Source organism: Sorex fumeus, unplaced genomic scaffold (genome assembly GCF_029834395.1).
Source record: "Sorex fumeus unplaced genomic scaffold, SorFum_2.1 ptg000043l, whole genome shotgun sequence".
NCBI classification, from domain to species: Eukaryota; Metazoa; Chordata; class Mammalia; order Eulipotyphla; family Soricidae; genus Sorex; species Sorex fumeus.
Window position 1 is genome coordinate 27,977,751 of NW_026606100.1, and position 24,862 is coordinate 28,002,612.

General features: G+C 58.6%; 1 protein-coding gene across 2 annotated transcripts; it reads right to left on the reverse strand.

Annotated features, from left to right (window-relative positions):
* Positions 1-2,859: 2,859 nt before the first annotated feature.
* On the reverse strand, positions 2,860-24,765 carry HPS1 (HPS1 biogenesis of lysosomal organelles complex 3 subunit 1). Of its 2 annotated transcripts, XM_056120624.1 has the most exons (21): positions 24,667-24,765; positions 24,293-24,360; positions 23,684-23,869; positions 21,977-22,090; positions 18,809-18,946; positions 18,443-18,582; positions 17,366-17,474; positions 14,562-14,728; positions 14,060-14,156; positions 13,543-13,629; positions 13,395-13,464; positions 11,215-11,270; positions 10,251-10,418; positions 9,987-10,166; positions 9,570-9,631; positions 8,719-8,853; positions 8,545-8,610; positions 7,680-7,824; positions 5,375-5,488; positions 4,264-4,346; positions 2,860-3,407 (listed from the first exon to the last, which is right to left on the reverse strand). In XM_056120624.1, exons 4-21 carry the CDS (start codon positions 22,088-22,090, stop codon positions 3,245-3,247), a joined length of 2,094 nt encoding a protein of 697 aa, XP_055976599.1. In that variant the 5' UTR covers positions 23,684-23,869; positions 24,293-24,360; positions 24,667-24,765; the 3' UTR covers positions 2,860-3,244. The 2 variants fall into 2 exon arrangements, with proteins under 2 accessions (XP_055976599.1, XP_055976598.1); XM_056120623.1 differs by having other exon boundaries at positions 13,395-13,629.
* Between the last annotated feature and the right edge of the window lie 97 nt (positions 24,766-24,862).

The window sequence follows — 24,862 nt, forward strand, 5'->3', positions numbered from 1 at the left end:
CTGTGGCAGGCTGGCTCACGGGGCTGGCCAGGTCTAAGTCCAGGGGCATTGGGAGGAGCTGGCTGCTGCTGGGCTGAGGCCTCGAGAGGAGTGACCACTGCAGCTGTGTGTGTGGGCCTGGGAGTGACCACTGCAGCGGTGGGGTCCCAAGAGTGACCACTATAGCTGTGTGTGGTAGTGGCTGAGAGTGACCACTGCAGCTCTGTGTGGGGGTCTGGGAGTGACCACTGCAGCGGTGGGGTCCCAAGAGTGACCACTGCAGCTGTGTGTGGGGCCTGGGGTTGACCACTGTAGCTGTGGGGAGCCCCAGGAGTGACCACTGCTGGTGTGTGTGGTGGGGACTGGGAATGACCACTGCAGTTGTGTGTGGGGTCCAGGAGTGACTACTGTGGGGGACCCAGGAGTGACCACTGAAGCTTGGGGGGGATCACGGCCCGGGAGTGACCACTGCAGTTGTGTGTGTCCCAGGAGTGATCACTGCAGTTGTGTTTGTCTCAAGAACTGACCACTGCAATTGTGTGTGTGGGTCCCAGGAGTAAACACTGCTGTTGTGTGGGGGTGGGGGGTGGGGATGGAAGAGACCACTACAGCGTGGGGGGCCCAGGAGTGACCGCTGAGCCTATGTTGGGGGTATTGCTCAGGCTTCCCACCCAGTAAAGCCCCCTCGAGATTCCTGGTGAGCCCCGGGACTCCCACCCTACAGACAGGAGCAGAGTCACGGGGGAGGGAGTCCTGGGGGGCCTCTGCAAACCTGTATCTTCTGGGGCCCCTCAGCACCCAGGACAGCAGCACCTGCCCCGAGGGTTCGTCTCCTGCCGCAAGGGCACCTGCTGGCTGAGGGCGGGCCTGACCCAAGACAGACTGAAGGAGGGCGGAGGAGAGTGGAGGGAAGTAGTGAGGGCACCCACGGAGGTGCTCCTTAGCCCGGGGTAGCAGGAAGCCAGGAGGAAAAACCCTGCACTCCCCAAAGTACAGTTCCCTCCCAAGCTCCTGGAGCTTTAGCTGTGGCCTGCCGAGCATGTGGGAGAGCTTGCTGTGGGGGGCAGGTGGGAGTGGCCAGTGTGACCCTGCAGCCAGATGGTGGACACAGAGCTAGGCATCCATCCGGGGCCAAGGGTCAACCCAGCACACGGCAGGTGACCAGGAGACTGCACAGGGAGAAGCCCTCAGCACAGGGGTGGGAGACGTGGGGTCTTGAGGCCCCTCCACTCTCCCCTGGAGCCTCCCCACCCTGCCCCGCCAGAAGGTCCACACTGTGGGCACTGTGGTTCCAATCCAACGGGTCGCATCACCATGTTGCTGCTAAGCACTGGGAAGTCGAGGGGATTGGTCACACCAAGAATGCTGATGGAGCCGCAGAGATGCCTCCAGACCCCACGCTAGGCTGAGTCTCGTCCAGTGAGCCCAGCACCCGCCCCAACAGAGCCCCAGTAGCTGAAAACCTCCAGAACCAAATTGCTGCCATGCTCATGGCCAATCACCATATGGTTGGAACAAGCCTCAAACATGAGAATGAATCTGCCGGAAAAACAAAACAACCCCCCCCCCCCCCCCAGGTATGTGGGATTTGTGGCTGAAATTTCCAGGCTCTCACAGAGTCAGGAATAGGCTACCCCCACCCCCTGACCCCCTATTCTTCCGGGAGCCTGGCAGTCATGCCCATGAGCTGCCTCTGGTGCCATATAAGCTCATTAATGGCCATGACCCAGAGAATCACAAATCTCGAAAGAGAGCCACAAGCTGCAGGGATTCCTCCAGGCCCCGAAGTCACTATCTAGTTAAAAATTTAACTTTAGCACTATCACCTTATTTAAAGTTTTAGAATTCCTAGAGTGTACAGCTGGAACATCTCATCCTTTAAGCCACTGATGCAGCAGGAGTAGCACATTACATTAGATGGGTGTAATGTAGAAGGCAACTGATCTCAATAAAATATATATACGTACATATATATATATATATATGCAAACAAGGCTTAACCTATAAACATGTTAGTAATCTCTTATACAAAAGCTTAATGGCTCCAGGGTGAGACACAACAATCTTCACACACTTTCCTCTGAGGAAATGTTTTTGGGATCATTTTTAGCAGATTATTCATAACAAGCAATACAAAATAAATTATTTAGGACTACTGCCTTTGGGGCAGGCTTGGGTGGTGGTGGTAAAATTCAAAATAATAGTGGTGGGAAGGTGTAATGGTGGTGGGATTGGTGTTGGAATATTGAACGTAATAAATTATTGTGAACAACTCTATAAAAATAAAAAATAAGGATGGTGACAGTCAGCTGCAAAGCAGCTAGGCAGGATCAGGTGACCCAAGTGGGGTCCCCAATAGCACTGAGCAGTTGGGACCCATGTCCCCTGAGACTCAAGTGTCCCCTGTGCATCAGTCACTGGCACCACTCGGGTTTTCAGCTTTTGCTCAGAGTCTGGCTACAGGAAGGACGAGCAGAGCACTCAATGATGCTGTCCCCTGCTGTCCCTGTCTGTGGACACTCATCCGAGCTGGGGTCACGGTTCCTGCCCAGCTGCTTTGCAGAACAGGAAGCCCAGGGCTCTAGGCAAGAACGTCAGCTGGAGACACGAAGGCCAGCAGGAGGCTGATGGTCCACCCTGCCTCAGGGCTCTGCGGACCTCCTCAGCCTTGTGTCCACGCTGGGATGGGGCTTTCTGGATCTGATCCCTCCTGGGCACTCCAGGCCCTCCCAGGAAGCTTCTCAGGACCTGGGGTGGGGGATGGAGGGAGTCATGGGGGACAAGGAGGGGCAGGGAAGGGGCAGCACTTGGCAGGGGCTTGTTGGCATCAAACAGGATTCGGAGCTCAGGCATGTCGGCTCAAACAAGCATTTATTGAACACCTGCTGTGTACCTGAAGCTGTCCACTGGGGGGAGGGGTGGTTGGGTGAAGGAAACCTCCCCTAACCGGTGGGGTTGGGGGTCCAGATGAGGAAAGATGGAGGAGGAATCCCTCCCCAACTGTAAGAGGGCACCCCAGGGCTCTGGAACTTTCCACCCCATCCACAGGGGACGGAAGGACAGGGCAGCATCAGGAGAGATGGACAGAACCCCAGCATTCCTCCTCCCTTAGAGGGCAGGATCGGGATTTGTTCTGCGTGGCCCAGAGGCTGATGGGGTTGGGATGAGGTTTCTTCCAGGAGCCCTGGGGGCTGTGTGAGGAGGGCAGGGGCATGTTGCAGCTGGGTCAGGCCGGAGCTTGAGGCAGAGGGGCAGTCAGGGGTGCTCAGACCAAGGGCACACGGGAGGCATCGCACAGGCGCCCGGCCAGCTCCCCGGCCTGCTGCACCAGCACCTCCTGCGGCAGCACCGACAGGTGCAGCGTCAGCAGCTCCCGACACCTGACGGCCTCGGCCGGGTGGGCCTTGCTGTAGTAGCGCAGGAGCTTCCTGGGGGCAGGGGCGGGACTCAAGCCGGGGCGCCTCCCGCACCATGGTCCCCCAGGTCTCTCCCCGGGGCCTCAGTCCTACTTGTGCAGCGGGATGGGGCGTCTGCCGAGCGGGGTCTGAGCCAAGGGCGGCCACAGGGCCAGTGGGAAGCTCTGGGCAGACGGCAGGCGCCTGCTCTCAGCACCGGTGCCAGCAGAGGGGACGAAGGGCAGCAGCTCCCCCCACCCCCGAGCCCACACACCTGCCCTCGCTGCACCTACAGTGCCTTTGCAGCATCGAGCTCTTAGTGTGTATGTGTGTGTGTGTGTGTGTGTGTGCGTGCAAGTGTGTATGTGTGTGAGTGCATGAATGTGCATGTGAATGTGTATCAAAGTATGAGTGTGTACTGTATGTGTGTATGCATGACTGTATGTGTGTGCATGAATATTGTATAAGTGTGAGTATATGTGAATGTGTATATATGAGTATGTGCGTATGAGCAGTGAATGCATGTGTGTGAGTGTATGTATGTGAGTACATGTATGTGAACCTGTGTATGTGTGTATGTGAATGTGTGTATGTATGTGTGTATGAGTACATGTATGTGAATGTATGTGTATGTGTGTACAAGTGTGTGTACATATATGTATATGTGTGCATGAGTATGTGTATGTATGTGTGTACGAGTATGTGTTTGTGTCTGTTTGTATGCATGCAAGAGGACATGTATGTGAATATTTGTGTGTGTATGAATGCGTGTGTGTGAATATGTGTGTGAGTGTGTGAATGTGTGTGTATATGTGTGTGAGTGTGTGTGTGCTGTGAGGTGCTCTAGAGCCAGAGTGGCCCCACTGGGGGGCCCTGCCCCGCCCCTCACCTGTAGTAGTCTCCCCCCAGCACGCCCACGGGGGCCGAGTCGTCGGACAGGACGGGCACTTCCATCATCTGCAGTTTGAAGCCCTGTGGGAGGAGGCGAGTGAGGGTGGGCGTGGGACAGAACAGGGCCCTGAGGCTGGCACACGGGGCAGGGGCGCAGCTCAGTCTGCCCAGGTGCGTGGTGCCAGGAGCCGCCTGGACCCCACGCTTTCCTCTCCGAGGGGGGCAGTGCAGGAACACGAAGCACCGAGTGCCAGGCCTGGCATGAGGAGTCCTGCCCACCAGTGGGGGCAGAGCTGGGGAAGAGCTGCTGCAGGGAGGGGGTGTGAGGGACGAGATGGTCACGAGACCCCTGCCGCCCAGTGAATCCTGCTGGAGAGATCGGGCTGTCCAGGGCCCAGTTTGCAAGTGGGGGTGGGACAAGCAGACTGTAGCTGTGCTGGGCATGTGGGCGCCAGGCCACCGGCACCTGGCCATGTTCTCACAGGCAGCTGTCACCCCGGGCCCCCCACTCTGTGTGTGTGTGTGTGTGTGTGTGTGTGTGTGTGTGTGTGTGTAGGTGGGGGTGTGGTGAGGACAGGGATGAGCACCCCATTGCCCACAGTGACTGACTGTGTGGGGGACAGGGCCCCTCTCACAGTGCCTGAAGAAGAGTTTGTCATGGGCAGTGGCGAGGGACAGGAAAGGGGAGGGGAGGGGAGGGGAGGGGAGGGGAGGGCAGGGGAGAGGAGAGGAGAGGAGAGGAGAGGAGAGGAGAGGAGAGGAGAGGAGAGGAGAGGAGAGAAAAACTGGGGCTTGGGGCACAGTCAGCCTCCTCCTGGGCTGGTGGCTTAGCTGCTTCCAGCCTCAGTTTCCCTAGCTCTGCAGTGGGCATGCGGGGCTGCCATGCCCTGGTGATGCTGTGTGTGGGGGAGGAAGCAGGTGGCGAGGCCCGAAGCCGGGTGTCCCCCCTTCCCAGGGCCTTGCGGGGCAGGATGGAGGGTCATCTCGGCTACCTGTCATCGGGAAGGATGAGGCGAGGCCGGGAGGTGGCGGCAGAGAAGGGGCGTCGGGGACCAGGGCAGGCAGCATGGCGGTGCACCTGCGAGTCATGGGAAGAGGCTCAGACCTACCATCTCGTTCTCGAACCACAGGAAGTAGGAGCAGTAGAAGTCACCATCGCGGAAAAGCAGCGTGGTGTAGCCCTTCTGCAGGTGCTGGCGTGCCAGCCGGATCAGGGACCACACCTGGGCGGGGCAGAGCGGGCACAGCTCAGTGCACGGGGCTGGGTGTCGGGGGACAGCCCACATAGTGACAGCGACTGCTCAATGGACACCGAGCATGCAACTTCACACACACACACACACACACACACACGAAACATCCTGGCTAGAGAGATCAGCTATCACTGCAGGAGGTCAGGGTGTGACCCTGGGGCACCTCCTGCTGTCAGGGTCACTGGAGTCCCCTGAGGGACCCTCCTTCCCCCACCCCGGCATCTCTGGCACAGAGTATCCCAGGCCCCGGGTGAAGTCTGGGCTCACTACAGTCGGAGCCAACAGGGTTGGCAGGATGATGGCCTCAGACTCTCCCTAGCTCCTCTCACTGGGCTCGAGGACAAACTATGGTTTGCCCCAGGGAAAGGCCGGATGCTGCTCTCCTCAAAGAGTTGGCAGGAGGCCGGCCCAACCCAGGCCTGACTGCAGAGTGCGATCTGCACGTGAGTGGCCAGGGGCTACTTGACCAGATGGTGTGTGCTTGCTTCCCGGCTCTACAGGATGGCATGGCAGACAGGGAGGAGAAGGGGTGGGCTGGTCCTTGGACCCTCCCCACCCCACCCCCAATATTTCCATTAGTATCTTGTGCAAAAAAGAAAGGCAGAGACATCATTAATGGATGGAGACTTACGTGTTACTGACATTTTTGAATAAACTGTTGTTTCTAAAAAAAAAATAAATAAAAGCCTGACCACAGAGCATGGTCTGCCTTGATGTGGACACACATGTACATGAACATGCACACGTGTACACATGCATGCATGCACACGTACACATACACACACACACGTGCATGCACACACACATGCACAGGAATGCTGTCTCTCAGGAGCACACCCTGACGGGACAGAGCATCTAGGACCACAAGCATCCCTCCCCCTGCACTCAGCGTGTTTCTGGGAAGCCACGCTGAGGGAAGGCTCGGAGAGGAGCACAGAGGCACCCACGCACCGAGTGGGGCTGTGGAACTGTTTAAAACAGTGAAGGGCAGGGACAGCTCTGCATGCCCAGCAGCGGGGGAACAGCTAAGTGAAGGAGGCCAGCTTCCTGCGACGGGCCGCCCAGGGCCGGTACAGGTCATGGTGAGGAAGAATTAACGGCACATGGAAATGCATCGGACAGGAAGTGAAGTGGATATGTGGGAGATGTCATGGCACAGGCAGGGTCATCCCAGACCCAGAAAACTGCATGGGGAAACTGTGGGACAACTGTGACACTGTCCAGAAAGTGGGACAGAGAGGGGCAGAGGCTGCGGCCACCAGCAAAGGCTTAGGGAATCCCATCCGCTCTGGTACCATGTGTGAGGAAAGCCTTAGGGAAACCCACCCGCACTGCTACCATGCGTGCTGGGCTGAGCACTTCACATGCATCATCTCCCGCATCTACAACCTGGTGAGAAGCCTGAAGTTCTGGAGGGCTTTTCACCCTCCTCCACAGAGGAGGAGATGGAAACTAGTACCAGACAACATCTTGGGGTACAGGCGAGTGAGAGACAGGTCCCAGCAGGCGTCCGTGGATAGCGCACTCCACACACACGGACGGCTCGGCAGTTCTGTGCCTCTTTTCCACACATACACAGCAGCACAGCGCCTGTTAGCCACACACACACACTATCACCTGTCCTGGGTACATGCACCAGCTCGTGCTGAAGAAGAGTCAGACAAAAGAATTCCAGGGGCCTAAGTGATAGGACAAGCAGGTGAGGCACCTGCCTTGCATGAGGCAGACCCAGCTCGATCTCTGCCATCCCGTATGGTCCCCTGAGCACCACCAGGAGTGATTCCTGAGTGCAGAGCCAGGAGTAACCCCTGAGCATAGCCAGGTGTGGTCCCCAAATAAAACAAAACAAATAAACAACAACGACAACAACAAAAATACCAGAGGATGTTTCCTGGGTAGAAGCCGCCTAGCTATAGAAACCCAATGGGATGAAACCCACGTTTCTTTCTCTTCTAGATAATTCAGTCACTCAGGCATGGAGTGAAGCCAGCCGTACCGTTAGGCCCCAGCTGTCTCCGCAGATGGCTGTGACCTCAGCGCCCAGATGCTCCCAGCTGCAGGGCTTACGGAAACACATGGGCAGGTGCAGGATACAACACGGGACCTCAGGGTTGGAGGGGCACAGTCCCCAGCGAACCCTTGGAGGTCAGGTGGCACTTACCCTGGCTTTGACAAAGGTGGCCAGGGGCCCCTTGCCCAGCTCTGAGGAAATCCTCTCGCTGCTGTTGAGGGAGGGGGCCACCATCTGGCCGGTCGTGCGGTCCACATAGATGAAGTGTACGAGGCCCGGGAAGTCCTCCAGGTAGGTGAGGGCTGAGTTAAGGGGCCTGCGCAGGCAGGAAGGAGGGCAGCGGGCCTCTGTCCCCCCCCATAACCCCCTCCCCACACAGCAGCCCTGAAGCCTCCCGACATGTCCACGCCTCCTGAATCCACTCTTTCCCAGCTCTCTCTTAATCTTCGAACCCCCCCCCCCCGCCCCCACCAGCCCTGAGAGACTGCAGGTGAACGTGGTCTGTCTGGGAAGACGAGCTAAGATGACTGACGCAGGGGTGGGGGGCCTGGGGCATGGGCAGAGCTGAGGCCTGCACCCAGCACACTGGCTTGGCCCACACCCTACACTTCACCTGGGCCACTTGCAAGAGGAACGGAGGCCCAGGGTGGGGGGGGGGGGGGGCGCAAAGGGACTGCCCCCCGCTGTCCCTGTTACCTGCATCCTACGGACAGAGGTCTCAGGGAGGGGAGGCCTCACCTTAAGAACTTTTCATCTGGGAAAAGCCGCCCTGTTGAGGGTTCCAGAGAAGGGGCAGCACGGAGTGAGGTAGGGGTGACCTAGTTTGGGCCCAGAGCATTGGCCTGCAGTCTGCTCCAAAGGGTGGGCACTATGTCGCGGGCACCCCTCCAGGCCCGTGGCATAACCACTGAGCCCCGCTTGCCTGGTCCTGGGTGTTCCAGACCTAGGGGTCTACCTACTCCCACAAGGAGGCAGACGCCGTCCCCTATTCCCAGGGCTGCGACCCTTAGGATATGACACCATGGTGACGTTCCTCTTGCTCTTCACCAGCAGGAAGTCCTTCCAGTCCATCAACTTTTCTCTGTGGAAGGGCAGGAAGGAGGGAGGGGTGAGTGGCAGTTCTCCCTGCCCCGCCCCTCCCTCCCCGTGCCCTGTGCCACTCCACCCCACAGGTACCAGCCCCACTCACTGCATGAACATCTGGAGCTGGTCCTGCAGGTGCTGGGGTAGTTGGGGCCCCCCCTGGCCGGGGGCCTGGCCCAGGAAGCTGAGGCGGTACAGGGCACAGAGCTGCCGCTTCAGCTGCGCACACGCCTGGAGCAGCCTGGGTGCAGGGGGGCGGTTTCAGCACAGGGAGGACCCTGTCCCACCCCAGCCCAGAACACACACCAGAGCCAAGTGGCATCTTCCCTCATGGCCCCCGCCCGGGACAGTACTCCCTCGCCTCTGGGGGAAGAGTCACTTGGCACCTTCTGGGCTCAGGGAGAGCATGCCAGGCAGGGGGACAGAAAGCTTGAGGCCGCAGGAGGCAGTGTTGAAGCTGGGCAGGACCTTGGGCTGCTGCTGTGGGGTCCCCACAGCCCTGCCCCTTCCACCATCCTTTGCTTCCCACCCTCTTCGGCAGCCCCGGGCTGTGGGCAACTATCCTGGGGGCCGTCCTGGCTCCGTCTGTGCTCACCCACACTTCTTAGTCCCTTGGGAGACAGAGGATGCCCACAGTGACCACCCAGAGATAACCCAAAGACCACCCAGAGGCAGCACCCAGAGACATCACCCAAAGACCACCTAGAGAGACAACAGAGACCACTCAGAGACCACCCAGAGACTACCCAGAGAGACTACCTACAGACCACCCCAAAACCATGCAGATAGATCACTCAGAAACCACCCAGAGAGACCACCCAGAGACCACTCAGAGACTACCCACCCAGAGACCACCCAGAGAGACCACCCACCCAGAGGCCACCCCCACACAGACCTACACAGGGTCCCTGCACCCAGCCCTCCCCACTCCACTGCGTGTCCCTGAGGCCCACTTACTCGGCGGGTGATCCGGGCTCACTTCTGGAGAAGGCCTTGGCCTTGAACTCCTGCCAGGTGCTCTGTAAGGGGACAGGTGCCGGGGCACTGCTCTGTGAGGGCTCTGAGCAGGCACTGGGGCTGCTGCTGCCTCTCCCAGCCTCTGCACCCAGCAGCGTTGAGAGCAAGAGTCAGCAGGAGAGACCACCCAGAGACCACCCAGAGAGACCACCCAGAGACACCACCCAAAGACCACCTAGAGAGACACCAAAGACCACTCAGAGACCACCCAGAGACTACCCAGAGAGACTACCTAGAGACCACTCAGAGACCATCCAGAGAGACCCCTCAGAAACCACCCGAATCCCTGGCCCGGCAGCCAGAGTGAACACACAGGCCCTGTCTCACGGCCCAGGGTCCCAGGGCCCTGAGTCTCACCTGAATCTCCTGCCGTCCTCGGACCTTGACGAACTTGTCCATGCGCTGGCGCAGGTCGCCCAGGAGCGGGTGGGAGCGCAGGCTGCTCCCCGTCTCCTGCCCCTCCTTGATCTTCTTCTCCAGCACGACAAACCCATCCAGCAGCTGGTACAGGGCCAGGGCCAGGGGCGTGCTGGGGCCCTATGGGGAGGGAGGTGGGCGGCCCATGAGGTGTGGCAGGGGTGGGGGGTGGGGGCTGGGCGACGAACTATGGGGCTCCCCTACCTTGGTCAGGAGCACCAAGTTGATGCCAGGCCACAGGGGCAGGCAGTACATGGTGTGGGGCACCAGGGGGCAGTAGCTCTCCTTCACGCTGGCATCCAGGAAAATCCTCCGGGGGCTGCAAAGTGCTGGGGACTCAGGGACCAGCGTCTGGAGGATGTCCTCCGCAATCTGTGGGGACAGAGGTGCGGACAGGGTGCGGGGTGGGGTAGGGGCATCGAACAGGCAGAAGAGACTCCCTAACTTGGCCTCAGAGCATGAAACATTTAATTTATTGGCTTTTTGGGTCACACCCAGTGATGCTCAGGGGTTACTCCTGGCTTTGCACTCAGGAATTACTCCTGGCAGAGCTCAGGGGACCATATGGGATGCTGGGATTTGAACCCGTGTCAGCTGTGTGCAGGGCAAACGCCCTATTTGCGGCACTATCACTCCAGCCCTGAGAGTGAAGCATTTTAATGAAATTAAGGAAATAGTTACTGATACCAAGAACACTTCTCTGCACAGATGTGTGTGTGTGTGTGTGTGTGTGTGTGTGTGTGTGTGTGTGTGTGTGTGTGTCTGTATGATACTGGGGGCAGGGGACGTGGGGCTGGCCAGTGATTTCTGTACCTCTTCCTGACTTCTTCACCTTGTGTTTGCCAAATTTTCAACAATGAGAATCTATTTGGCTTTCTCATTTAAAAAGTCATTAAAAATTAGGTTGGCTGTGTCACTCCCAGACAGAGGAGGGCAAGGATTTCTCAGGGCCTGGGGGTGGTGGGAAGGCCACCTTCTCCCCTTCCCCCAGTCCTGTCCTGGGCCAGAGTTCCTCTGTCCACCTACAGTCCCAAGATTGGGGTGAGGGGGAGCAGGAGCTAGGACAGCGTCCCCGGCAGGAGAGAGTGGGTCCCAGGGCTCAGACCACATCCGTAACCAGCTGGTGGGGTGGCAGGGCCGCCCCCTCCCCGCCCCAGAAGACACTCACCTGAACAGGGGGGTCATCAAGGGGTGGGGTGCCCCCTTCCAGCCAGATGGTGCTACCTGCAGGCCACAGGTAAGCACAGGACATAAGTAATGGAGAAAGCAGACAGCGGCCCCACAACCTGTCTGGGGCCGGGAGGAAGGAGACCCCCACCCATCTGCAGCTCGCAGCCTCTGCCAGGCCACAGGGCACAACTAGTCCCATGCCAGGCTGGTATGCATGGGGTACTGTCTGCTCCCAAGGCTAAAGTAACCTGGAGCTGGGGAAAAATGTGGGGCATGTGCCACCAGGCCATGCCCTCCTCGCCTCTCAGGCCTCCCTGGCTGTCATATGCCTCTCCAGTAGGGTCAGCCCTCGCCACTTCCTCCCCCACCCCATTCACTCCGCAGTCTTCACTGAGCACCTACTACAGCCAGCAATCTGGCTCCCGAGCTCCATTTCCCCTCCTGCCATAGCTCACAAAGGCCTGGGGAAGCCCCCGACAGGTATAAAATATTACATGCTTATAATAAACGCCCTCTCTTATATTTCACTGCGGAAAATGAACATTTATAATCATGTTTCTCGGGGGAAGCCCATTCCTACGGTTTCAGACACCTGACTTACAAATGCACGGATCCGCCCGGAGTCATTTGTAAGCGGGTGGCTGTGTGCACAGAGGAATGGTGTTATTTACAGCACCAAGGCAGAGAAAAGTCAGCCAGGGAGAGCGAGGAGCCCAGGAGGACAGGGATGGTGAGGGAAGGAATAGTAAGGGAAGAAAAAAAAAACGCCACAAAACCAAAAAATCCAGTTTCTCTACCGAAGGTCACTCCAGAGCTTCTCGGCATGGCCAGGCTTGAAAAAAGCTCAGAGAACCTGGGGACACTCATGGACCCTAGCCCCAAGGAACATGTCCTCAGGGGACCAAAGTTTATTTTATTTATTTATTTTAAATAATGTAGGAGTACTGCTATTTGTTCAGTCACTGATTAGGCTGATTGAACTGGACATGAACTCCACATTACTTTTTATTTTATTGTATCACCATGAGATAGTTACAAAGCTCTCATGTTTGAGATTCAGCCATACAATGATGGAAGACCCATCCCTGCACTAGTGCACATTTTCCACCACCGATTATCCAAGTGTCCCCCCTCCCCCACATCACAGTCCTCACCCTGCCTCTATGACAATTAGGGGACCAGAGTTTAGAACATCAAATCCATGCTATCCAGCCTTGGCTGCGCCTGTGACCTCTCGGAAGCTGCAATGCCCAAGCTTGCTGGGGCCTCCAGCCCAGGCCCACTCTGGGGGCTTTCAGAGCTCTCCCCCGGGGTCCCAGGCAGCTAGGTGTGAGAGCCACTCACAGCCCCCATCTGTGTTTGCCATGGCCCCATGTATTCATGTGCAGGACCCACAGGAAACGTTCCCACAGGTGCCCAGGAGGGTATCAGTGGCCTGGCTGACAGCACCCAAGACACACTCACGAGGGTCAGGCAGGCAGGGGCCACCCCTACAGTCAGTCCCGGCCATGGGATGGCAAGTGGTTGGCCCATTCTGGCCCAGCACAAGAGGCCTGGCAGCTCATGCCATGCGCTGCCTGCCACCACAACCCCATACGCCACAACCAGAACAACTCATCCCCTGGGAAGTTTCTCCTCCTGTGACCCTGGCGGGCCTGTCCTCTCTATCGGGGACCAGGAATGGCGGGGCCCAGCCCTTCTCCCGAGCTCTTCCCAGAGCTGTGCCAAGCTCACCCACGTGTCGTGGCCCAGGGTTCCCAGGGCCAACCTCCGTGCTCAGTGAGCCGCCTCCTGGCTCTCTCTGGCCTGTGTGTGACTCCCAGGATACTTTCCGAGGCCTGTTATTGACTGCCCACATACTTGGGAAAAACACACAGAGCATGTGCTGGAGGTTGAATGACTACGTTTTGAAGATTTGGAATCAAATGACGACTGCCTGATTCTACTGAGTTACCTGTTGCCTAAAGGAGCGGAGGCAGAGAAGATCCCCCTCCCCCGAGGGCCGCATTTTAAATGGGATCAGCCTGGCAGAGAAAGGTCCCCAGTGTGACCTTGACAGCCCTTTAAATTCAAGGCAACTCAAGGGGGGTAAAGGGGCCAGACGGAGTCCGGTGCTTGTGCCTGGGGGGGGTTCCGACCAGGTTTGGGGGGGCCCAGGACAGGTCCCCGGGGTCTCACCTGAGCTCTCCTCCCCAGGGGATGCGGCGGGCGTGAAGTACTCCTCGGGCAGAGAGAGGCTGTCGGTCTCCTGGCGGGGAGCAGAGGGGTCAGCCGCCACCCTGCTCCCCACGGCCCCGGCCTGCCATCGCTCAGGGGACAGACTCACCGTCCCTGTGGAACTCCTCCGGGGGACTGCTGGCGCCGCTGGCCGCACGGGGATGTTTTGGCTGCTCCTGGGCCGCCGTAGGGAGGGCTGTGAGGAAGAGATGCAGGTGAAGATGGGCCTGGGGTTTTCCCGCTAGCACCCCACGCACCCCATGGCTTCACCACCAGACGAGTCTCATGTCTACACAGTCTCATCTCTCTAGAACCGCCAAAGGGCCAGGAAACCCCTGTGTATGGCCTCGGGACAATGGTGAGGACATTGTGGCCGGGAGCACGGGCTCCTCTGCTCCCATCACTGGGCCGGCACTTCCTGCCACCAACCAGTGAAGCCAGGACGTCCCACATGGCAAATGGTCATTCGAAACCATCACATCGCATGCATTCTAGAATTCTCCAGACCACTGAAAGCAGCAGGACGGGGAAATGTCCTGCCCAGCCCCCGGAGTGCTCCCACCCCCTCGCACCCTCCCCGGCCCCAACACCCGCCCGCCCAGCCTCCTGGAGCTGCCTCCTGGCACCTCGACGCCGTCATCCTCGGCGCTGCTCTCGCTGGGCTGCAGGTCCTGCACCAGGAGGATGAGGGTGAGCAGGTCGGCGGGACGCAGGGCGCTGTGGCTGTAGGGAGAACAGGGGGGGACGGTGGGCCCCAGCCCCCAGGAGGCAGTGCAGCCCAGCCCCTCCCTGTCCTCAGGGGGGGTTACAGTCCCATGCCTGTGCTGGGGGTGCCCCGGGTGGTAGGGGGTGAAGCTTGGGTTCCCCAGGCATGCCAGGCACGTGGCCCTGAATGCGTCTTCCTGGCCCCCTTAACTCGTGTCTCTGGTTGTGCGAGAAAAACCACCCACAGTGACCCAGAGGGCCTCAGATCAGGCTCTGAGACAGGGTAGGAGCAGCCCCCCGGGAGAAAGAGGGGGGAAGGGGGAGGGGAGGCGAGGGGGAGTTGGAGGTGAGGTGAGGGCCCCCTCCCAGCAGGGAGCAGGGCTGGGCAGGGGGCCGGCAGGGGGTCGGCAGGCTCAGGCTCACCTGGAGTAAAGGGCCAGCAGCCTGGTGTGCACCAGCAGGAAGGCGTGCAGCACCTCCTCTCCCGCCCGCTGCCGCTCAGGCCTGGCGTTGATGGCCTGCACCACGTGCCGCTCCAGCGCCTCCACGCACAGCTCGCACAGCTGCGGGTGCACCAGCCGCTCCACGGCCTGGCCCGGGGCAGGGAAGGGGGCACGTGAGGAAGGGGACACCCTCTGCAACCCGGGTCTGGCAGGAGGGGTGGCAGGGTGGGGTGGGGTTTCAAGTCCACACTGAGAGCAGTCTAGGGACAGACACATGGGGACAGGGCAGTTCAGGCTGGCACGGGCACAACCTGCCTGCCTGGGCTTTCCTGAGGTTGGGAAGGCACGGGGAGGCTGCAGCCAGGGAGGGTGGGGGGATAGGAATAATGTGGAGCCCAAGGCACCTGGGGGAGTCAGAGCAGCCAAAGGAAATGGCCAGGTGGCAGCAGTGGAGCCCTCTGCCCACAGGGAAGGACAGAGAAGCCTTCAGAGAAAGATTCGCGGGGCAGAGAGATGCCACCACCCGTGGGATCCAGAGCGAGTGCAAAGTCCCTGAGGTGGGCAGAGGGGCTGGACATGGGGGCGCCTCCCTGAGGCACAGTCTCGCAGAATTCCCCCATCTCCAGCCACAACCTTCAGAGAGTAAATGATGAAATGCGTGAGATGGAAGTGAAGACTTTTAGTTTAGCCAGTTATGCGAAATTATCAGAACACCGATGCTGGCCTTGATGGGGGTGGGGGTAAGGGCTGGAAAGTCTAGCATGCCATCACCAGAATCCCACCCACCCAGACCACCCTGTTCAGTTCCGCACCAAAGGGGCGGTGGTGAGTATTGACCACGCCCAGATGGAAGGTTGCCCAGGAGGAGAGGAGGAACAGAAAAGGCAGAAGAGAGGGCAGGTGGGGGAGAGGGGGTAAGAGGGCTTAGAGGAGGGGGGGAGGGGGCTGGAGGGAGAGAGGGCAGGAACTGGGAGGGGAGAGAGGGCAGGACTCATCCAACTGCATCACTCCCTCCTCCTGCCCTTCCTGGGTGCAGAGTCCTGGCAGGCAGCGAGTGGCTATCCATCGTGCATGCTGGACACTGGACACATACTGATGAATGGCAGCCCGGGTGGGCCGGAAGTGAAGTCCCCCAGCCCGGATTCCCACCTCGGCTGCTGTTTGACCGGGCTCTGAGCCTCTGCGTCTGCGGCGTGCAGACGGAAGCCACCTGCATCCCAAGTGTGCGAGGTGCCCGTGGCTGGCTCCAGAGCCCCACGTTCACACTGAGATTTCATTTCTAACTTTTCTAGACAGGGCTCCGATTCTGATCCACCTGGTCGCCTTTCAGTCTGCTCTGTGGTTCTGCTCCTTGCTGTGGGGCCCAGTATTCGCATCCTTAAATATCCCACAGCGAGTCTGCACCCGGCACCCAGTAGCGCGGCCTTATCAGGCTCCCGGGGATTGACCCTGTGGGTGAGGATCCCCGACTCTCTCCCAGGTGGGCTCATCTTACCGGGCACCTGACCTTCAACCAAGGGCTCCTATTTGCTCTTCTGTCCTCAAAAGTAGCGGTTTCTGAGGGGCAGCTAGTGACCCATGTTACCTGGTGACCTGGCACTTATGAGGAATGTAGCTTTGGGGGGTCCGCTCCCCTCCTGAACTAAGAAACTGAGGGTGAGGCCCAGTAAACCATGTGTGAAGATCCCCTAGGCCCCTCTGCTGCTCCGGGGTATGAGAAATTCTTAGACAAAGTACTTGTGTATCTAGGGGTGGGGGTGCGCAGGCCTCGAGAGAATGCTCACTTGCATTTGGGGGAGGAGGGGAGGGGGGAATGCCTGGTTGCATTTGGAGGAGATGAGAATTTACACTGGGCAAGCCCTCAAGCTTGTATACGTGCTTGTGTATGGGAGAATTGTGTGTGCATGTTTGTGTATTAGGGAGAATGCGTGCTTATATGCTTACCCGTGGGGGAGTGGCGAGAATGCCCGTCTGCCTACAAGGCTGCCTGGGCCAGTCTCGCTTGAAACCCGGGTCCCATGGTCATGGTGCCCCATGGGTCACGGTGGTATCCTCCTTGGCCCCCACCAGCTCCTGCCCCTTCGGGGCTGCTCCCCTCCCACACTCCCCACTCAAGAGTTTCATCGGCTCAGTACAGACCCCCTTTAGCAGTGGGGGGTCGGAGGTGGGCAGAGTCACAGGGGGCTGTCTTTCCAAGATTTCCTGTCAGCGCCAACCTGTCCTCGAGTCTGTCTTATCTGGATCAATGGCTCTTTCCTGGGGAGATGCCGGAGCAGCCAGCCTACCTGAGGTGGCCACTCTAGACACAGCAGGGGTGGCCGTGCCCATCAGGGGATCAAACTCAGCATGAAAGTCTGATGATCCTTCTGACTGCCTTCAGTGGCTCCCCGCCACCAACCACCCTCAGTGGTCCCCTGCCCCCTCTGACTGCCCTGGGTGCTTTCTGCTCCTCTAAACACCCTGGGTGGCCCTTCACCAGGTCCTCTTGGGTGGCCCTGCCCTCTTTGACTGTCGTAGGTTGCCCTTCCTCCTCTGCTGCCCTGGGTGGCCCTCCTCCCAAGACTGCCCTAGGTAGCCCTCCCACCTCGGGCCCCCTTGGGTGGCCCTCCCTCCTCTGACCACCCTGGGTGCTCCCTGCTCCTCTAAACGCCCTGGGTGGCCCTCCCCCTTGACTACCCTGGATGGTCCCTGACTCCTCTGGCGGCCCTGGGTGGCCCTGCCCCCTCTGATCGCCCTGGGTGTCCCCTGCCCCTCTGACCGCCCTTGGTGGCCCTCCCCCCTCACCTCTACGGCGAAGCTCTGCTCCCGGTCCCTGAGGCGGCTGTAGGTACGCAGCAGGCTCTGAAAGTGCTTCCACACCTGCTCGCGCTGCTCCAGGTCCCGGGGCCGCAGCCTGCAGGCAGAGTCGCAGAGATGGGGAGAGAGAGGGCAGTGTCCGAGCTCAGGGAAGGCCCACGGTCCCAGACACCCTGAGCTCCTGTTAGGGACCGAGTGATAGGGTGGCCAGGCGCACAGAGCGGTCCTCAGCAAGGAGGGGAAGGCAGGGACAAAACTGGCAAAAGCTCCCCCACAACTGGACCTGTGGATACTGCACATATATACACACACACACACACACACACACACACACACACACACACACTAATTCCAGCATCTGGCAGGAGGTGCTGACCGAGAGGCTAGAAGGCACCGGGGCTGTCCAGAGTCACCCGACTCCCAAGGGAAGCCAGTTCCTCTCCATGTGTCTTTCTTGCCAGAAGCGCACACAGACCACCCCGCACGGGTAAGCTGGGAGACACAGGCCTCGGCCTCTGCAGGGTCTGCCTGCACCCAGGAGACCCGGGACGGCCTCAGTTAATCTGCCAGTGGCTGATGGGGCCCTGCTCACCCTTCTCCAGCCCAGATCACTGCACTTCCGAACTCAGCAGAACCAGGGGTGACCTTGGCCTGGCCAGCCTAGAGCTTTCCTATCCAGGACACAGTTCCGCCAGGCTCCTTCCCTGGGGCCCATCCCCCCTAAGTCTCCTCTGAGCCCCCATTCTCAGGCTTTGTACTGTGGACTGGAGGGGGGATCTGCTCCCTTATAAAGTGCTCAGGCTTTCTCCGTAGGGAGCAGAAGAGGACAGACAACTTGCCTGGGGCACAGGGAAGGGGGACTCAGTCCGGAGCTGCTGGCTCAGGGCTGGGCTGCCCGGGGGAAGTCATGTGTGTTTCCTCATCAGGAAAATCAGGGAGCTGTCAGCTCTCCATGGCTCCCGTGGGCTCTGCTTCTCTGACCCAGGGCCCCAGCCAGGGACCGTGTGTGCAGCTGGGAGGCACTCGGGAGGCCTTAGACGGGGACCCTCAGGGGCGGGCACTCACTCCTTCCGGATGAGCTGGCTGTCCACGGTCACCAAGCCGAAGTGCACCTCAAACAGGTACTTGAGTACACAGAGCTGGTGGCGCAGAGTCCCTTCATCTGTGCCATCTCCGCTGATGGCGATGAACAGGCACTCTCCAAACTGCAGGCACAGAGGGGCTAATGGTGGGGACCACATGCCCTGGTCCCTGGGGGCTGGTGTGGTGTGTGTGTGTGTGTGTGTGTGTGTGTGTGTGTGTGTGTGTGTGTGTGTGTTGGGGACGGATGGGGGTACCCGGGGATTTGGATCACAGCCCTGCCTTTCTCTCCCAGAGGGAGAGGTGGGTGGAGCCCAGGGCGGGGAGGAGGAGCTGGCGCAGTGAGCTGACCAGGTGCAGGGCATACAGGTGGGCACTGCCCTCTGTGGAGAAACAGGTGTAGGTGTCCGAGAGCTTCTCCATCATAGTCATGGAGGAGATGATGACCGGGGCCAGCAGGGTGCTGAGCTGGTCCTCCAGGGCCGGCAGCTGCGAGAGGGCAAGAAAACAGTGAACAGGTACCCAATGATGGGGCAAAGGAAAGGACAGGGTGCCCGAGGGCAGCACAAGGGACAGGACCAAAAAAAAAAATCCCGCAACTCAGAAGACACAGTACCCAGTGCCCTGGAAAAAGGAGAGAGAGGGCCAGGCAGTGCCACTTAAGAGTCCCCTTTAGGAGTCAGAGGCCCACCTGGGAGGGGTCACTTCCCTGATAAGGAGGATGATCCCAAATATAGAATTTGCTGCCCCCATGAGTCATTAGGAGGGCTGGGAAGGGTCCGCTAGCTAACTGGGCAGTTCCGGTTCCGACTGGACAATGGGCTATTTGGGATCGGCTGCAGAGCAGAGCACTGGGGACAACTGGAGGTGGAGCTGGCCGACTCAGGGGGGCACCTGTCCCCTGTACGCAAGCCCAAGCATCTCTGACACAATCTACCTTGGGAAACAGCTGACCAGAGACAGGGTAGAGATGTTCACTGCAACATAATTTATAGTGGCCAAGACTGGAGATAATGCAAATGTCGAGCCCAGAGAGGACCATAAATAACGGCGGCTCTAGTGGAGGAACACACACACTCCTGAGACTCAAGTGTTGCCAGTGACGTGGAAAATCGCTGGGGTCCAAAGGAAGGTCCACCCCCAAGCAGCTGTGCTTTCAACTGCACAGACAGAATGTTGCGGGGGAGGGGGGCCAACAGTGTTGGTTACTACTGCAGGTAAAGGCCAGGACTGACTCCCCCCTTCGGCCTGTACATTCCTATTCTTTCCCGGTTTCCATAACCAGCGGACACCGGCTTTTAGATCCTCTTTCCCCATTCATTCTCTCCATCCGCTAAAATGAGGAACAAAACACACAGAGCCAAACCAGACAAATCAGTTGAAAGTCTGGGCCGAAATACGGGGTAAATCAGAGTACTGAGCAGGGCACAGAAATGATGGGGGAAAGCTGAGTGCCCACTCTGAGCTGGAGAAGACCACAAGGAACCTGCAGGCACCAGGCCGGGGGTGGCATCGGGTGAGTTTCGCCAGTGAAAACACAAAGGACTCATCACGATGGGCCACTCACATGTGGCGCTAAATGAACAGCAGGCTGAGGAGATGGTGCGTGTGAGGGCTACAGGGTTTAAGCCCTGGCACCACATGGCTCCATGAGCACTGCTGGGTGTGGTCCTGATGACCCCGCTCCACCACTCCACAACCCACGTGGCCTGAGACTCACAAGTGCTAGGCTGAGCCATCAGGCCTGGGGGAGTATTTCTGGGGGTGACCCAGCCTTCCCCAACTCCCCATGCCCCTTCCCAGCAAAGCTAGGGGTATGCTCACTAACCCCCCTTTCTCTGTGTATATGCGTGCATGCATATTATGTGTGTGTATATATACATACATATATATACCACACACACACACACACACACATATATACACACATACATACAATGGTCTGAGCCTCATATACATATGTATATATACACACACATGCACGCACACACACACACACACACACACACACATATATGTATTCTTATGAAGAAACAGAGCAAGGACCAGGGGAAACCATCCTGATTTCAACTTGAACAACAGTGTCTTTCAAGACAATTTTTTTTCTTTTACTGGGTTGACTGTGTATGGCCCGAGTTCACAGCCTGTCAGTTATACCCCAATCTAGCTCTGTATGGTTTTTTTTTTTGGATGCTTTTAAACTTTGTTATTGAATCACTGTGAGATAAACTACCACAGAGCTGTTTATGGTTGGATTTCAGTCATACAGTATTCCAACACACATCCCTCTACCACTGTACATTTCCCAGTACCAGTGTCCCCAGGTTCCCTCCCATCACCACCCACCACCCAACCCCTTCCTGCCTCTATGGCAGGTCCCCCCCTGTCTCTGTCTCTGTCTCTGTCTCTGTCTCTCTCTCTCTCCTCTCTCTCTTTCTCTCTCTCTCTTCTTTTGGGCATTGTGGTTTGCAATATTGATATTGAAAATTCGTGAGAGATGTTTTAAGTATAGCAATAATTTTGTTATATATACATTGAGATTAATACTACTGCTACAAGTATATAGTATAATTCAAATTTTAAAAATTAATTTACAAATGGAAAACATAGAATAAACTTTTCCCTTCTGGCAAAAGACCATGTTCTCTCTTGAACACCCTTCTTTCTCTCTTTCTTTCTCTCTCTTTCTCTCCTCACATTTCTCTAAGTAAATTTTGCTAAATAAAACTATTTAGTTTCACTCAAGTCAGTAAAATATACAATAAAATTAGGGATTAAGTATAATGTTGTTATATTTTTAAGCTTTTGTTTTGTATGAGACATACAAGTTGGTTAAACAATACAGCCAAGCAATAAGTGCTAATATACATGCTAATATTTAAATATTAAAAGAGAAGAGACCAAAAAAATAAGAGTAAATAATAGCCAAAATCCTTTCTCTATCTCAGCTGCCTTTCCCCCCAGATGGTTGGAGGGCTTCTTGGGGAGGGAGATACATGCTGAAAGTAAGCTATGGACCAAACATAATATCTGCTTAGTATCTGTACTGCAAACCATAACAAACCAGAGAGAGAGAGAGAGAGAGAGAGAGAGAGAGAGAGAGAATGCGCCTGCCACAGAGGCAGGGGGTGGGAAGGGGTGGGGGTGGTGGGAGGGATACTGGGGACACTGGTGGAGGGATGGGCACCTGAACACTGTATCACTGAAACATAGCTCTGTATTATTTTAACGGGACCGTGCTTGGGCTTCAGCATTCCAGGCTGAGAAATGGGGAGCGTACTGAACTTCCACTCTACGATGCGGCCCTCACCCAGTGGGAAGGAGGGACAAGGAGGTCCCTGCACCCGAGGGACCTCTGTGACACCACCTCAATGATTCAATTGCCAGGGAGAAGTGAGGTCCAGGCTCCCTCCCGGCACGGTGGTCCTGAAAGGAGTGGCGGACGTGACTCCACCACACACACCCACATCCTGCTGCTCCTTCCATTTCCCATGTCCAGCCGTCGTCCCCGGCACTTACCTCGCCTTCATGCTCTCCCTGCCCAAACCGCAGCCGCAGATTGTCCTCAAACTCCTTGTCGGTCCAGTAGAAAAGGATCTCGGCACCGTCTGTGGCCACAGCCACACACCTCATCTGTTGGGGAGCGTCAAGGTCAGGGTCCCCGCCCGGGGGGTGTGGGGGAGTGGGTGTCATCAGCATCCTGAGAAACACAAGCCTTGGAAAAGGGTCCCCAACCCCTTTGGAGTCAGAGAATCTTCGTTTGCTAGTCCCTGGCGCAGGATGTGGGCACATCTAGGAAGGGCAGAGCTGGGGGCTGGACCAGGCGGGCACTTTCCCTGGTGCTCTCAGGCCCCTCTCACCGGCCCAGAAGGAACGACGGTTCCTAACGATGGTTCCTATCTGGAGAATCAGGTGCACACGGGTGGGCAGCGAGCCTGGCCTGGAGGGCCACAGGCACATCTCTCATCCCAGCAGCCAATTGGCCCTGCACCACACACACCGCAGGCTGCTGCATCACATCCTCCTGCTCATGACTGGGGTGGGCAGGGGACACGGGCTGGCCTGGTCCTCACCCTTCTTGGCACTCAGCAATCCTGGCCTCTCCCTCCCAGGCACCTGCCTTGGGAGCCACACATCCTGATGTGTGACTGCACCAAGTGAGTGTGCTTTTATTCACCAACTGGGGACTCCTTCTCCTGCTGTGCCTAGGCCCCTGGGGGAAGGCACTGACTCCCTAAGGAGCTGGTGATCCAGAGTCTTGGGGGATCCAGGCCTCCCGTGGCCTTGAGTGTGCCACATGGCAAAGGTGAGCTGAGAGAAGGCCCCGTTGGATTCTTCCTCATGCACATGGTCAAGGTCCTTGGTATGATGGGGAAGTCTCCAGAGGTTGGGCTCCGCTCTACTCTCCTGGGTACCCCCTGTGGCTAGCTTAGTGGGGCTCACCGACTCCTTCCCGACACCTCCAACAGCCTGTCAAGACTCACTCAGAACACAGGGGGAAGTACAGGAGGGCTTCTAGCCCAGGTCACCGTGGGGGGCCAACTGGGCCTGGGAGAGCAAAGGCTGCAGGGAAATGTCCCGCATGGCACAGGGCAACCTGGAGGGGGTTCCCAGGCAAAGATGACATATATGTGGGGGGGGGGGCGGGGTGAGGGCGGGCCCGACCTCAGAGAAGTGTGTGGTGGGAAGGGGGGAGGGCTCTGGACAGCGAGCTGTGGCTGACAGCTGCGAGTTCCAGTAGCCAGGTCAGTGTGGGAAGTGATGTGGACAGGAGGGGTGAGGTCAGGGGTGCGGCTGCTGTGGGGTCGTGAGGTCAGCTTCTAGGTAGAGACAGGGGGAGAAAGTGAGAACCAGCAAAGGTGACATGACATGATAATGCTGTGCTGGGGAGGGGTGAGAATGAGAGGGCCTGGGTAGGGGTGAGGGTGAGAGGGCTGGGGCAGGGGTGAGGATGATAAGGCCGGAGCAGGGGTGAGGGTAAGAAGGAAAGAGCAGGGATGAGTGAGAGGGTCGGAGCAGGGGTGAGAGTGAGAGGGCTGGGTGGAGGGTGAGTACAAGAGGACTGGGGCAGAGGTGAGGATGAGAGGGCCAGAGCAGGGGTGAGGGCGAGAAGGACAGAGCAGGGGTGAGTGAGAGGGTTGGAACAGAGGTGAGAGGGTGAGAGTGAGACGGATCAGTGCAGTCCACTGCTGCCTCTCTCTGCCAGGGCTAGGCTGGGTCCTCTACCTTGGCAAAGGACGCTTCGGTTCTTATGGTCCGCCAAAGGTTCAGCAGGGGCTGTGGTGTCCAGCGCCCTGGGCAGCTCCAGGAAAAGCAGCAGAGACGGATGCCTGAAGGGTCCTGCCAAGGCTTCACACTCGGGGCAGGGGTCCCCGGGCCGGCTGACTCACTTCTGTCCCCTGCAGCCAGCTCCTGTAAGGGACAGACCGGTGAGGGTCAGGAGGCCCAGGATCTGGTGCTGGCTTTGGGCAGACTTCTCAGTACATACTCCCCACCCCCATCCCCAGGGGTGGCCCAGTGCTCCTTGCGGTGGAGAACATGAACTCGGCAGTAGAGGGGACCTGAGACACACAGGAACTCCCCGGTATCCTGTGCCCTTGGTGGGCTGTCACTCAGCCATGGTGTGGTCAGCTGCAGGGGTGAGATGGGAGACAGCTTCGCACCTCCTAGGGCTGGGGACCCCCAGCGGGGAGGAGCTACCCCCCACCCCCAAGATGCAGGGAATAAAGGAACAGTCAACCACTGGCTCCTCTGACAAGGCCTCATAGGGGCTTTATTGAGACCCGAACCCTTCCCAGCACGGCCACCCTCGGGGCCGAGCTTAGCTCTGCTTACACAGCGGCGGGCAGGGGCTTCTTCCCGGCTGCCAGGTCAGCGGACAGTGTCTGTGCAACCACCGACGGCTGAGGGTCAGAGCAGGGGGGGACGGTGTCAAGCTTCCTAGCCTAAGGAGGAAACCGGACAGCGACGTGCGCGCGCGCGGGCAAGACCCAGCCCAGCCGGGGGCCGCGGCGGGGGCACCCAGGGTCCCCACGTCCACCGCCAGGCAGCTGCTCTGCACCGCGCACCGCTTCCCCCTTCTCGGACCCTGCTGCGAGAGCTCCGGAGCCCAGGCCGCGGGACCCCCGCGCCCGTCCGACCCCCGACGCGCCCCAGCCCCGCCGCCCGGCCCAGCTTCGGCCACGTCCCCGGGAGGACCCCCGCCTCACCCCCAGGTCCCAGCTCCCCGGGGAGCGGCTCCGAGTCGGGCCCAGCGGGGCAGCTGGACTCCCCGGCCCGGGACAGACCCCGCTTCCGGGATCTCCCGCGCCGCCACCCACGTGACCCCCAGGCTCGGCCCAGGGGAGGGGCTGGGGCGGGGTCCGGCCCGGCGGGCGCTGCCCAGCTTGGCGTCCCGGGGAGGGC